At 38.2% G+C, this 16,082-nt stretch overlaps 1 protein-coding gene across 4 annotated transcripts in view; it reads right to left on the reverse strand.

The window, feature by feature from the left end:
- DNM3 (dynamin 3) overlaps positions 1-16,082 on the reverse strand; it is a 556,874-nt gene that overhangs the window by 350,184 nt on the left and 190,608 nt on the right. For all 4 annotated transcript variants that reach the window (XM_024739835.1, XM_024739837.1, XM_024739836.1 and 1 more), the window contains exon 7: positions 9,025-9,167. In XM_024739835.1, the coding sequence (XP_024595603.1) occupies positions 9,025-9,167 (143 nt within the window). The remainder of the gene's footprint in view (positions 1-9,024; positions 9,168-16,082) is intronic.

Genomic DNA, 16,082 nt, shown 5'->3' on the forward strand with positions numbered 1-16,082 from the left:
AGTAGTGTGTGCATTGGGACCCAGGGGAAGGAGCAGTGACCCCAGGGGAGACTGAACCAGACCTACCTGCTAATGTTGGAGGGGTCTCCTGCAGAGGTGGGGGGTGGCTGTCGCTCACTGTGGGGACAAGGACACTGGCAGCAGAAGTTCTCGGAAGGACTCCTTGGTGTGAGCCCTCCCAGAATCTGTCATTAGCCCCACCAAAGAGCCCAGGTAGGCTCCAGTGTTGGGTTGCCTCAGGCCAAACAACTAACAGGGTGGAAACCCAGCCCCACCCATGAGCAGACAAGTGGATTAAAGTTTTACTGAGCTCTGCCCACCAGAGCAACAGCCAGCTCTACCCACCACCAGTCCCTCCCATCAAGTCTCTTAGATAGCCTCATCCACCAGAGGGCAGAGAGGAGAAGCAAGAACTACAGTCCTGCAGCCTGTGGAACAAAAACCACATACACAGAAAGATAGACAAGATGAAAAGGCAGAGGGCTATGTACCAGAGGAAGGAACAAGATAAAACCACAGAAAAACAACTAAATGAAGTGGAGATAGGCAACCCTCCATAAAAAGAATTCAGAATAATGATAGTGAAGATGATCCAGGACCTTGGAGAAAGAATGGAGGCAAATATCGAGAAGATGCAAGAAATGTTTAACAAAGACCTAGAAGAATGAAAGAACAAAGAAAAAGAGATGAACAATACAATAACTGAAATGAAAAATACACTAGAAGGAATCAATAGAGACTAACTGAGGCAGAAGAATGGATAAGTGACCTTGAAGACAGAATGGTGGAACTCACTGCTGTGAAACAGAATAAAGAAAAAAGGATGAAAAGAAATGAAGACAGCCTGAGACCTCTGGGACAACATTAAACGCAACAACATTTGCATTATAGGGGTCCCAGAAGGAGAACAGACAGAGGAAGGACCCAAGAAAATATGTGAAGAGATTATAGTCAAAAACTTCCCTAACATGGGAAAGGAAATAGCCACACAAGTCCAGGAAGTGCAGTGAGTCCCATACAGGATAAACCAAAGGAGAAACACACCAAGAGACATAGTAATCAAATTGACAAAAATTAAAGACAAGAAAAATTATTGAAAGCAGCAAGGGAAAAACGACAAATAATATACAAGGGAACTCCCGTAAGGTTAACAGCTGATTTCTCAGCAGAAACTCTACAAGGCAGAAGGGAGTGGCATGATATACTTAAAGTGATGAAAAGGAAGAACCTACAACCAAGATTACTCTACCCGGCAAGGATCTCACTCAGATTCAATGGGGAAATCAAAAGCTTTACAGACAAGCAAAGGCTAAGAGAATTCAGCACCACCAAACCGGCTTTACAACAAATGCTAATGGAACTTCTCTAAGTGGGAAATATAAGAGAAGAAAAGGATCTACAAAAACAAACCAAAACAATTAAGAAAATGGTCATAGGAACATACATATGGATAATTACCTTAAACGTGAATGGAATAAATGCTCCAACGAAAACACACAGGCTTGCTGAATGGATACAAAAACAAGATCCATATATACGCTGTCTACAAGAGACCCACTTCAGACCTAGGGACACATACAGACTTTAAGTGAAGGGATGGAAAAAGATATTCTATGCAAATGGAAATCAAAAGAAAGCTGGAGTAGCTATACTCATATCAGATAACATAGACTTTAAAATAAAGAATGTTACAAGAGACAAGGAAGGACACTACATAATGATCAAGGGATCAATCCAAGAAGAAGATATAACAATTATAAATATATATGCCCCCAACATAGGAGCACCTCAATACATAAGGCAACTGCTAACAGCTATAAAAGAGGAAATCGACACTAACACAATAATAATGGGGGACTTTAACACCTCACTTACACCAATGGACAGATCATCCAGACATAAAATTAATAAGGAAACACAAGATTTAAATGACAAAATAGACCAGATAGATTCATTTGTATTTATAGGACATTCCATCCAAGAACAGCAGATTACACTTTCTTCTCAAGTGCGCATGGGACATTCTCCAGGATAGATCATGTCTTAGGTCACAAATCAATCCTCAGTAAATTTAAGAAAACTGAAATCATATCAAGCATCTTTTCTGACCACAACGCTATGAGATTAGAAATGAATTACAGGGAAAAAAACGTAAAAAACACAAGCACATGACAGAAGGAATCAAATCATAAACATCAGAGCAGAAATACATGACACAGAAATAAAGAAAACAATAGCAAAGATCAATAAAACTAAAAGCTGGTTCTTTGAGAAGATAGACAAAATTGAGAAACCATTAACCAGACTCATCAAGAAAAAGAGGGAGAGTACTCAGATCAATAAAATTAGAAATGAAAAAGGAGAAGTTACAACAGACACCACAGAAATACAGAAAATGACTATACTACACAAAGCAATCTACAGATTCAATGAAATCCCTATCAAATTACCAATGGCAACTTTTACAGAACTAGAACAAATCCTCTCAAAATTTGTATGGAGACACAAAAGACCCCAAATAGCACAAGCAGTCTTGAGGGGAAAAAACGGAGCTGGAGGAATCAGGCTCCCTGACTTCAAACTATACTACAAAGCTACAGTAATCAAGACAATATGGTACTGGCACAAAAACAGAAATATAGATCAATGGAACAGGATAGAAAGCCCAGAGATATACCCACGCACCTATGGTCAACTAATCTATGACAAAGGAGGCAAAGATATACAATGGAGAAAAGACAGCCTCTTCAATAAGTGGTGCTGGGAAAACTGGACAGCTACATATAAAAGAATGAAATTAGAACACTCCCTAACACCATACACAAAAATAAACTCAAAATTGATTAGAGACCTAAATGTAAGTCCAGACACTATAAAATTGTTTGAGGAAAACATAGGAAGAACACTCTTTGACGTAAATCATAGCAAGATCTTTTTTGATCAACCTCTTAGAGTAATGGAAATAAAAACAAAAATAAACAAATGGGACCTAATGAAACTTCAAAGCTTTTGCACAGCAAAGGAAACCATAAACAAGACGGAAAGACAACCCTCAGAACGGGAGAAAATATTCGCAAACGAATCAATAGACATAGGATTAATCTCCAAAATATATAAACAGCTCATGCAGCTCAATATTAAAAAAAAAAATCCCAATCCAAAATTGGGCAGAAGACCTAAATAGACATTTCTCCAAAGAAGACATACAGATGGCCAAGAGGCACATGAAAAGCTGCTCAACATCACTAATTATTAGAGAAATGCAAATCAAAACTACAATGAGGTGTCACCTCACACCAGTTAGAATTGGTATCATCAGAAAATCTACAAACAACAAATGCTGGAGAGGGTGTGGAGAAAAGGGAACCCTCTTGCACTGTTGGTGGGAATGTAAATTGATACAGCCACTATGGAGAACAGTATGGAGGTTCCTTAAAAATCTAAAATTAGGATTACCATATGACCCAGCAATCCCACTACTGGGCATATACCTAGAGAAAACCATAATTCAAAATGACACATGCACCCCAATGTTCATTACAGCACTATTTACAATAGCTGGGTCGTGGAAGCAACCTAAATGCCCATTGACAGATGAATGGATAAGGAAGTTGTGGTACATATATACAGTGGAGTATTACTCAGACATAAAAAGGAAGAAAACTGAGTCATTTGTTGAGAGGTGGATGGATCTAGAGACTGTCATACAGAGTGAAATAAGTCAGAAAGAGAAAAACAAATATTATATATTAATGCATGTATGTGGAACCTAGAAAAATGGTACAGATGAACCGGTTTGCAGGATAGAAGTTGAGACACAGATGTAGAGAACAAATGTATGGACACCAAGGGGGGAAAACCGCAGTGGGGTGGGGATGGTGGTGTGCTGAATTGGGCGATTGGGATTGACACGTACACACTGATGTGTATAAAATTGATGACTAATAAGAACCTGCAGTATAAACAAACAAAACAAACAAACAAACAGAACAACTAATACTAAACTTTATTTGGGTTATTTGTATGGAAATATGTTAATATAAATGTTTCAGACATTACATGAAATTTCTAAAACAACAACAAACAACAACAAAAAAAAACCCTCTAGGACCCACCCACCTCTGTTACTTTTTTCATTAAGGTCTCTTGATTCCAGGTTTGAACTACACTCTTTTTAAAAAAAATTATTCTATTGAAGTATAGTTGAGTTACAATGTTGTGTTAATTTCTGCTGTACAGCAAAGTGATTCAGTTATACATATATACACATTCTTTTTCATATTCTTTTCTATTATGGTTTATCACAAGATATTTAATATAGTTTCCTGTGCCAACTACACTCTAGAGTGCATCAAACAGTACCTCAATTGTCTAGCTCCTGTCTCTGGTCCCCTCCTCTTAATTTCCCTGTCTGAGCATAGATCCGGAAGAGACCTTTCTCTTTCTTCCCCATCTTTCTGCTTTCCCCATCCTAAGTCCCCACATGCTCAGGTGCAGGCACTTGGCCCATGACATTGCCCTTTCCCTTTCTCTCCACCAAAAACTCCTGGGGTTTCTTGGCTCTGATTGTACACTGCAGTGACTCACTCTCCTTTTCTTTTTAAAGTTCAGTTTCCTTATTATGGCTTTGAGTTCCCTTCTCCCTTTTAGGTCCTGAACTGCCTCCCCAGCTTCATCTCCCACCCCTCCAGTCTACACTACATCTGCTCCACCCTTCCATCCACCTGACTGTTCCCAGGCATTCTCCACTCATGCATTTTTCCTTGTCTTTGCTCTGGCTGTCCTCTGCCTTCAGTGTCCTTTTTACCATCCTTTACCCATGGAAATTCTACTTCTTCTTAAAGCTTTGCTGAGTTCTAATAGCCCTTCCTCTGTAAAGCTTTCCCTGCCTCCCCAGTCAAAACAAATCAGAACTGACTGCAGTTCCCCACTCTGCTTTTATTTTCCAGTGCTACCTGCTCAGGATAGCTTTCTTCATGAAAAAGTTATCATATTATGTAGGTAAGGACTGGATTCTCAGCAAGGTATCACATTGGAAAACAATTGCTAAATTATTTGATCTAAGGTGTTAATTAGCTGATAAATTTAACTTACAAATATAGGAGGCAGGTAATTACAGTAGACAGACTATATCATTGAGAGTCATGAGACCTGGATTGAATCTCAGCTCTGATTCCTCCCTTTATCCCTCCCTGCCTCCCTTTCTTCCTTCCCAAAATGAGGCTGGCAAAGTAAACCTCAGCCAGGTAATGCAGGGCCTTGCAGCCCATGCTAACTGTAAACAGAAATCATTAAAAGATCCTAAGGAGAGGATTGAGAAGATCAGGTTTCTGCTTTGGAGGGATTTTTGGTTTGTTTGTTTGTTTTTGTAAAATATACATAACATTTACCATTTTTATTATTTGTAGGTGTATATTTCAGTGGCATTAAGTACATTCACATTGTTGTGAAACTATCACCACCACCCACCTCCAGAACTTTTTCACCTTCCTAAAGTGAGATTCGGTATCTATTAAAAAATAACTCCAGAAAAATAAATAAATAAATAACTCCGGGCTTCCCTGGTGGCGCAGTGGTTGAGAGTCCGCCTGCCGATGCAGGGGACACAGGTTCGTGCCCCGGTCCGGGAAGATCCCACATGCCGCGGAGCGGCTGGGCCCGTGAGCCATGGCCGCTGAGCCTGCGCGTCCGGAGCCTGCGCTCCCCAACGGGAGAGGCCACAGCAGTGAGAGGCTCGCGTACAGCAAAAAAAAATAAAATAAAATAACTCCCCATTCTCCTCTCCCCCTACCCCTGGCAACCACCATTCTACTTTCTGTCTCTATGAATTTGACTCTTCTAGGTACCTCATATGAATGGAATCATACAGTATTTGTCCTTTTGTGTCTGGCTTATTTCACTCAGCATAATATCTTTAAGGTTCATCACGTTGTAGCATGTGTCAGAATTTCCTTCATTTTTAGGGCTGAAGCATACTCCATTGAATGTATATACAAAAAAACCCCTGATGTTTTGTTTATCCATTCATACATCAGTGAACATTTGTGTTGTTTCCATCTTTGGCTACTGTGAATAATGCTCCTATGAATGTACAAATACCTGTTCAAGCCTTTGCTTTCAATTCTTTTGAATACATACCCCCAAGTAGAAAATAATAATAATAATTTTTAAATAATAATAAAATATATATTTAAAATATCTGTGTATTAAATGCATTTGCCCATTTAGCTGCAACCATAAAATGGTATTTTAAAATACTTAAATTAAGAATTAAAGTTAAGCAATAAAACCTTATATATAATAGTCAAATGAGCCACAACTCCTGTGACATTACAATCACCTAGTGTTCCAACTGCTCCAGCTGAGCCCCCTCATACTTCATGAGCTACTCTCTTCCCTGGGCCCAGCATCACAGACCTCATTCTGCCAGAACAATATAAATTTCTGACTCCCCATCCATGCCCCTCTACAACTAGGTCTAGCCTTGTTTTCCAATTACTCCTCAGAATTTAATAAAATTAAAACTCCTTACCCCATCACCTAAGATTCTCCGTGGTCTGGCCCTGGATGCCCCATCTCTTACTTCTCATCCCCACGCACCTTCCAAGCCAACCATGAAGAAGCTATTTGCAGTTCCCCACATGTACCAAATCTCTGTGCTTTTACACTTGTTTTCCTTTCTGATCTGCCCTGTGCTTCTTTGTCTGGCTAATTTTTATCTGTCCTTCAAGACTCAGTTCAAGCATTAGTTTTTACAGGAAACTTTTCATGATCCACAGCCCTATTCCCCACCACCACTCATTGCCACCCAGATGAAGGGCTCCTCCTTGGCTTTCTCAGAATATTTTCAGCATAGCACTTAGCAGAGTACATCACCATCGTGCATCTATCAGTCTCTCTCCAAAGGGCAAGGACCATGCATTTTATTTATTTCCCCCTGCCTGGCGTACGAGTGGTACTCCATAAGTTCAATGAAGGAATGAATTACCTCGAGGCAGTTGGTAAAAAAACAAAGAAATATAGAGAAAAAATGACTACTTGAATTTGTGATTAGTAGGTTTAGAAACTCTAATTTTGACATACTGGAACACTTTCAAATTCAGAATCTGTTAGATTGGGAAAAAAATTCAAACCACCTAAAACCTGAACCTTTTATTCTCTTTCATCAAAATCATGGATGAATTATATTTAGGCCAGGAAACTTAGAATATAATTAGATGTAGCTATGTTCATGCATATGCTAATATTAATCTAACTTTAAACACCTGGAAAGGTATGAAACATTGGGAAACTTTAGAAAATTCACCTCCATTCCCCATATCCTACAACCCAGCCACCTGGCCCACTAGAACAAGCTGTACCGAAGTTCACACTATTCTCTTGACGTCCTTCTTCCACCTGACAAACTCCTCCCATACTTCGGGGTCTCATTCAAGTATCTTTTTCTCTGTGAATTCACACCCTTCCTCGCATGTAAGTGCTGTTTACCTGGGTTCCCTTAACATTTTATTCTTACCAGAAATGTAGCATTTATCAAATTTTAACACAGTTGTTTATATGTCTGTTTCCACTGCTCTACTGTGGCCACTTTTTGAGGGTTAAAATCTTATTCATTATTGAATTCCCAGTAGTTAGCACAGAGCCAGCCATCAAATAGGATACACAGAGATGAGAGCAAGGCAAGAAGGAAGTAATGAAGAAAGGGGGTGAGGGAGGAAGGCAGGAAGGAAGGAAAGAAGGAAAAACAGAAAGAAGGAGCTGAATCAGCTCCCTAACAAGGGAAGAAACCAGCTGTGGAAAAGTGTAATCTGAGTCCAACAGAATTACAGAGGCAAGACCCAGTCTTTGCAAAGAGAATAGTTTCAGTTGGGTGTTAGGATGATGACCTAGTGCCTAAACAGAAATAGCTTTCCTTTCTCTGTAACTTAGAGAGTTTTTTATAGGAGCTTAACCAAAGCCAAGAATAAAAAGAAAAGATAAACTAGGAAAGAGATGAATCCAAGAATAAAATTCTTTCCTCCGTATGATCTTATTATTTTTTTAAATGGAGGAATATAAGATAATGCATTTAATATGTTACTTAATTTGAACATTTAGAAATTTCCCCACAAATAAAAGGATTTATGTTGTGCATTTTAAATGCCAGATTAAGGGTATTTTGATTACAGGATTGCAGAGGGAGAAAGGGGCCATAAGAAGTGGCAAGCATCATCTTTAGAGATGGACTTCAGATGTCCTGGAATGTAAGCTGGTCAGTGGGGGTCTTTTGGTGGAGAGAGAGGCAATTTGCGGCACAGGGATAAAAGAATAGATGAGGCTGAAAGGGGCTGAAAGAAGGAATGAGGATAAAAGACATAAGGGGCTGGCAATTCTCCAACAACTCTGCTCTCCTAACCCAAGAACCCTCAGGGATAAATCTAATAATAACCCAAGGATAAGACAGGAAGATCATGAAGGAGTAAAAAGATACTTGGCAGTTTTCACATTTGTGTTTCTAAAGGGTTACATTAAAATCATTACCAAAAAGGAAAATTATTTAAATGTGTCCTTACTGTGTGTACTTTTTTTTTTATGAAATTCTTGGTTCTCATTGCATTGAAAAATACACAGAGATAGATGATATGAAATGACTGAAATAAAAATATAATAACTACAAGTGACAATAATAGAAACAGTTGCTTTTCTACAGGAACTTAGCCCACTTCTAAAGACTAAGGGCAAAAAAACCCTGCTGAGTTATCACTGTTGGTTTTGCTCATTGACTGAATCCAAGTATAAAAACACAATATAAAATTGGGCATAGGATTGGGCATTGGTTAAGTTTATAATAATAGAATTAATATCAACAATTATTCTTTTAGAAAACAAAGATTCAAGGCTCACTGTATGACATATACAAAGCCTCACTCATATACTTTACTTTTATGAAAAAACCTAGAAAACGGCATGACAAATAGACTAAGGAAAAAGAAAACTGAAGAGTTAGTTTAAAATGCTGAACAAGAGAAAGGAAAGGTAACTCACTGCAGCAATGCTTTGGTCTTCCTGGTGGGGTCTTCTGGCCTGAAGTTTTTATAGGCTTCTACTTCGTGTTCTATGGACAGCAACTGTCCCTGCAGTTTGTTCCTGAAGTTAGGTAGGGTGTCTCGAATGTGGTTGGTAAGTTGCTAAATAAAACAAAACAAAATCATACAACAGATTGAAGATCAACTCATAAGACAAAAATCGCCCTTCACTGTTTTCCAGGTCATTCAAAACCTTAAAAAGCCATACATACATGTGAGACTGACTGTGTAGACAGATAACTCCAACTCTCTCACCCACTGCCCTACGGTGAAGCTCAAAATTCCTTCAGCTGAAGTCACTTGCTTGGACAATCATTTTACGTCTGGGATACCCTGTTAAAATGCAGCTAATGTTAACTAATGAAGCTGCCTAGTAACACCTTAACATGGATTGATTTGTCAAATCAGCTACCTTGTCGAAAGGAACCTTAAGTTAGAATGTGGTACAAATGAAGGAAATGGAGAGTTACAGGTGCTGCCTGAGTTCTCAGGACCAAATGGCTTACCACTGGTGGAGCTCAGAGGTACCTGTCAGCTGTTAAGTTCCTCTCCATTCCATAGCTCAGGCAGGTGTTTCCTCTCACCTTGCACACAAGCTTTCTTGTTGATATCTCTACCTAACCACCTTCTTGGCATTTCCACTGAAGTCATCTGCTGGCACCTCAAGCTCAGTCTGATAAAAATATTCTCCAAGAGATTTTCTAAGAGGGACAAAATTCATTCAGAACAAAGGTGGGATATAAACCCAGACTGGTTAGCTCTCTGCCTGATGTTCTTTCTATTACAGTGTAATTAAGGAAAGTCTGAATTAAAAGGGAAAAAAAAGAGCACCTTCTTGAACTGCTTAAGGAATAAACTCAGAATCAAGAGAAAGAATATCAACTTCATAGAAATGTAGGAAAAAGAATAATAAATTTAAAGTAAGCGGAATAAATAGACCCAGACTGACTGAAGAACCATTTAAAATCATTTTTATGTTCATCTGAGGTTACCTGGATATATCTATTCAATAAATCTATAGTTATTTAATTGTCAATAGTTCATACTATATTATACCCTTGTCCACAGTTATGACTTATCATGTTATTCCCCTGGCATGTGCTGCCATTATGGCTCTGAAGCAGAAAACAAAAGAATAGAGAAGACTGCATTCCCAGTAGCAATTCCACAAGACACAAACCCCCAAATCTAAGTAACCATGAGAAACTAGTAGCCACCTGACTGCCATGTGAGTGGTAAATAATCAAAATACTTGGTTTCTACCATTTGTTTCTCATATATCTCAATAGCAAAGCAATACTGTGGACCACTCCTAGCTTTCTAAAACACTTCTTTCCTTAGCTTTCGTGACCCCAGCTCCTGTCATTTTTCTCCTAACCTTTCTGAACACCTATCTCCTTTGCCAAGTTGTTCTCCTCTGCCAGACCTGTAAATATTGATATTCCTCAAATGTGGGTCCTACACCTCTTCTTTGGTCACTGTCTGTTCTCTACTAAGGCAATCATTTCATCCATGGTTTCAATAAATATTCAAACACCTGTGGCTATGGACATGTTATCTAAAGACCAGACTTCTTATCTTTGGTGAGGGTATATGTATTAGACCACCTGCCTGACTTATCCTCTTGGAAGCATCAACCTCAGCATGTCTGAAATAAAGTACCTAATATTCCCTTCAATGTTCTCCATTTTGATGATTTCATAACAACCTGGGAACTTGGGAGTTATCCTTGACTTTACCTCTCCATCACCCACCAGAGCCAATCTACCACCAAGTTCTCAATTTTCCAAAACATTTCTCAAACCTGCTTTCTTTTCCCATCTCCACTGGCCCTAACCGAGACCAAACTACCATCATTTCTCACTTTGACTCCTAAGTGGTCCTCTCATCTCTACTCTTGGACTTCCTATCTGCAACCACCATAATCCTTTTTAACCCACAGATATGACTGTGTTATTCCCCTTCTCAGATTCCTTAAACAACTGACTTCCCACTGCTCTTAGGATAAGAGCCAAAATGCTTAACTTGGCCTACAAACACTGTAGGACCCAGCCACTGCCTGCATCTCCAAATTCATCTCTTACAACTCATTCCCTCATTCTCTGCGCTCCAGCCACAATAATATTCCTTTCAATTCCTCAAAAATGTCCAGTTCTCTTCCAGTTTTTGCCATAGTAACTGGCTCACGGTCAGAGGTGTTGGTGCACATTAAATCAGCAATAAAATTATCTTAACTTCAAACACAGTATGAAGGTCCTTGAAGCAATACAGAAACTGATTATCTAGGAAATGAAAGATCTTCAGTATAACACTTATTCAATTTTCAGTCAACCAGAATCAGTTATGCCATAATTTAGGGGTCACCTGTAGTAACCAAATGATCAATCATATCCATCCAGTATTCACAATTTAATTTATTTCTGACTTTATCTTTCTAATCATCTTAGTGATATTTCTCTAAGACTTTTTTTCTTAGACCAGTATAGGCATGAAACCAGTAATCAAAAAAGAATTTTACCAGAGCTAAATATACTGATAGACTATCATGGTTCATGCATGACAAACCAGTGTTCCTTCTCTAAACCATGTTCATAATTTTTAAATGACACAACTATCACTGCTTCATGGCTTCCAAATACTCATCTACCCTTAATTTAAAAGTACAAATTTCACATTAAAATAGAAGTACACCACTGCTTTTTATTTTCTAAAACTTCTTCAATTGTTTTGCCTAAATGGTTCAGATATAATGTAAGAAGCAGCCTATTACTGTGTTAGCCTTTACTGACACCTTCTAGGAGGGAACATCAGAACTTTCGATAATTACTTGACTGATTTAAGTTCATAGATAAAAGTTACAGAGTGCTTTTATTTTCTTAAACTTAATTGGAGTATAATTACTTTACAATGGTGTGTTAGTTTCTGCTTTATAACAAAGTGAATCAGTTATACATATACATATGTCCCCATATCTCTTCCCTCTTGCGTCTCCCTCCCTCCCACCCTCCCTATCCCACCCCTCTAAGTAGTCACAAAGCACCAAGCTGATCTCCCTGTGCTATGCGGCTGCTTCCCACTAGCTATCTATTTTACGTTTGGTAGTGACCATTCTGACTTGTGTGAGATGATATATCCTTGTAGTTTTGATTTGCATTTCTCTAATGATTAATGATGTTGAGCATTCTTTCATGTGTTTGTTGCCAATCTGTATATCTTCTTTGGAGAAATGTCTATTTAGGTCTTCAGCCCATTTTTGGATTGGGTTGTTTGTTTTTTTGATATTGACCTGCATGAGCTGCTTGTATATTTTGGAAATTAATCGTTTGTCAGTTGCTTCATTTGCAAATATTTTCTCCCATTCTGAAGGTTCTGTTTTCGTTTTGTTTATGGTTTCCTTTGTTGTGGAAAAGCTTTTAAATTTCATTAGGTGCCATTTGTTTATTTTTGTTTTTACTTCCATTACTCTAGGAGGTGGGTCTAAAATGATCTTGCTGTGATTTATGTCATAGATATTGAAGAGGCTGTCTTTTCTCCACTGTATATTCTTGCCTCCTTTATCAAAGATAAGGTGACCATGTGTGTGTGGGTTTATCTCTGGGCTTTCTATCCTGTTCCATTGATCTATATTTCTGTTTTTGTGCCAGTACCATACTGTCTTGATTACTGTAGCTGTGTAGTATAGTCTGAAGTCAGGGAGCCTGATTCCTCCAGCTCTGTTGTTCTTTCCCAAGATTGCTTTGGCTTATTGTGGTCTTTTCTGTTTCCATACAAAGTGTGAAATTTTTTTTCCTAGTTCTGTGAAAAATGCCAGTGGTAGTGTGATAGGGATTGCACTGAATCTGTAGATTGCTTTGGGGAGTAGAGTCATTTTCACAATGTTGATTCTTCCAATCCAAGAACATGGTATATCTCTCCATCTGTTTGTATCATCTTTAATTTCTTTCATCAGTGTCTTATAATTTTCTGCATACAGGTCTTTTGTCTCCTTAGGTAGGTTTATTCCTAGATATTTTATTCTTTTTGTTGCAATAGTAAATAGGAGTGTTTTCTTAATTTCACTTTCAGATTTTTCATCATTAGTGTATAGGAATGCAAGAGATTTCTGTGCATTAATTTTGTATCCTGCTACTTTACCAAATTCATTGATTAGCTCCAGTAGTTTTCTGGTAGCATCTTTAGGATTCTCTATGTATAGTATCATGTCATCTGCAAACAGAGACAGCTTAACTTCCTCTTTTCTGATTTGGATTCCTTATATTACTTTTTGTTCTCTGATTGCTGTGACTAAAACTTCCAAAACTATGTTGAATAATAGTGATGAGAGTGGGCAACCTTGTCTTGTTCCTGATCTTAGTGGAAATGGTTTCAATTTTTCACCATTGAGGACGATGTTTGCTGTGGGTTTGTCATATATGGCCTTTATTATGTTGAGGAATGTTCCCTCTTTGCCTACTTTCTGGAGGGTTTTTATCATAAATCGGTGTTGAATTTCGTCAAAAGCTTTCCCTGCATCTATTGAGATGAAAATATAGTTTTTCTCCTTCAATTTGTTAATATGGTTTATCATATTGATTGATTTGTGTATACTGAAGAATCCTTGTATTCCTGGGATAAACCCCACTTGATCATGGTGCATGATCCTTTTAATGTGCTGTTGAATTCTGTTTGCTAGCATTTTGTTGAGGATTTTTGCATCTATCTTCATTAGTGATATTGGCCTGTAGTTTTCTTTATTTGTGACATCTTTGTCTGGTTTTGGTATCAGGGTGTTGGTGGCCTCGTAGAATGAGTTTGGGAGTGTTTCTCCCCCTGCTATATTTTGGAAGAGTTTGAGAAGGATAGGTGTTTGCTCTTCTCTAAATGTTTGATAGAATTTGCCTGTGAAGCCATATGGTCCTGGGCTTTTATTTGTTGGAAGATTTTTAATCACAGTTTCAATTTCAGTGCTTGTGATGGGTCTGTTCATGTTTTCTATTTCTTCCTGGTTCAGTCTCAGAAGGTAGTGCATTTCTAAGAATTTGTCCATTTCTTCCAGTTTGTCCATTTTATTGGCATATAGTTGCCTGTAGTAATCTCTCATGATCTTTTGTATTTCTGCAGTGTCAGTTGTTACTTCTTTTTCATTTCTAATTCTATTGAGTCTTCTCCCTTTTTTTCTTGATGAGTCTGGCTAATGGTTTGTCAATTTTGTTTATCTTCTCAAAGAACCAGCCTTTAGTTTTATTGATCTTTGGTATCATTCCCTTCATTTCTTTTTCATTTATTTCTGATCTGATCTTTATGATATCTTCCCTTCTGCTAACTTTGGGGGTTTTTTGTTCTTTCTCTAATTGCTTTAGGTGTAAGGTTAGGTTGTTTATTTGAGATGTTTCTTGTTTCTTGAGGTAGGATTGTATTGCTAACAATTTCCCTCTTAGAACTGCTTTTCCTGCATCCCATAGGTTTTGGGTCATCGTGTTTTCATTGTCATTTGTTTCTAGGTATTTTTTGATTTCCTCTTTGATTTCTTCAGTGATCTCTTGGTTATTAAGCAGTGTATTGTTTAGCCTCCATTGTTTAGCCTCCACGTGTTTGTATTTTTTACAGATTTTTTCCTATAAATGACATCTAGTCTCACAGCGTTGTGGTCAGAACATACACTTGATACGATTTCAATTTTCTTAAACTTACCAAGGCTTGATTTGTGACCCAAGATATGATCTATCCTGGAGAATGTTCCATGAGCACTTGAGAAGAATGTGTATTCTGTTGTTTTTGGATGGAATGTCCTATAAATATCAATTAAGTCTATCTTGTTTAATGTATCATTTAAAGCTTGTGTTTTCTTATTTATTTTCATTTTGGATGATCTGTCCATTGGTGAAAGTGGGGTGTTAAAGTCCCCTACTATGATTGTGTTACTGTCGATTTCCCCTTTTATGGCTGATAGCATTTGCCTTATGTATTGAGGTGCTCCTATGTTAGGTGCATAAATATTTACAATTGTTATATCTTCTTTTTGGACTGATCCCCTGATCATTATGTAGTGTCCTTCTTTGTCTCATGTAATAGCCTTTATTTTAAAGTCTATTTTGTCTGATATCAGAATTGCTACTCCAGCTTTCTTTTGATTTCCATTTGCATGGAATATCTTTTTCCATCCCCTCACTTTCAATCTGTATGTGTCCCTAGGTCTGAGGTGGGTCTCTTGTAGACAGCATATATATGGGTCTTGTTTTTGTATCCATTTAGCCAGTCTATGCCTTTTGGTTGGAGCATTTACTCCGTTTACATTTAAGGTAATTATCGATATGTATGTTCCTATTACCATATTCTTAATTGTTTTGGGTTTGTTACTGTAGGTTTTTTCATTCTGTTGTGTTTCTTGCCTAGAGAAGTTCCTTTAGCATTTGTTGTAAAGCTGGTTTGGCAGTGCTGAATTCTCTTAGCTACAGCCTGTATGGGACTCTCTGTGCTTCCTGGACTCGATTAACTATTTCCTTTCCCATATTAGGGAAGGTTTCAACTATAATCTCTTCAAATATTTTCCTAGTCCCTTTCTTTTACTCTTCTTTTTCTGGGAACCCTGTAATTCAAATGTTGGTGCGTTTAATGTTGTCCCAGAGGTCTCTGAGACTGTCCTCAGTTCTTTTCATTCTTTTTTCTTTATTCTTCTCTGCAGAAAAAAACATTCTTTTTCAGGTAGACTGCCTATTTCCTCTTCATTTGTTAGGTCTGGTGGGTTTTTATCTTGCTGCTTCATCTGCTGTGTGTTTTTCTGTCTTCTCATTTTGCTTATCTTACTGTGTTTGGGGTCTCCTTTTTGCAGGCTGAAGGCTCGTAGTTCCCATCATTTTTGGTGTCTCTCCCCAGTGGCTAAGGTTGGTTCAGTGGGTTGTGTAGACTTCCTGGTAGAGGGGACTAGTGCCTGTGTTCTGGTGGATGAGCCTGGATCCTGTCTTTCTGGTGGGCAGGTCCACGTCTGGTGGTGTGTTTTGGAGTGTCTGTGGCCTTATTATGATTTTAGGCAGCCTCTCT

This window comes from Neophocaena asiaeorientalis, unplaced genomic scaffold (assembly GCF_003031525.2).
Source record: "Neophocaena asiaeorientalis asiaeorientalis breed wild unplaced genomic scaffold, Neophocaena_asiaeorientalis_V1.1 scaffold589, whole genome shotgun sequence".
Taxonomy (NCBI): Eukaryota; Metazoa; Chordata; class Mammalia; order Artiodactyla; family Phocoenidae; genus Neophocaena; species Neophocaena asiaeorientalis.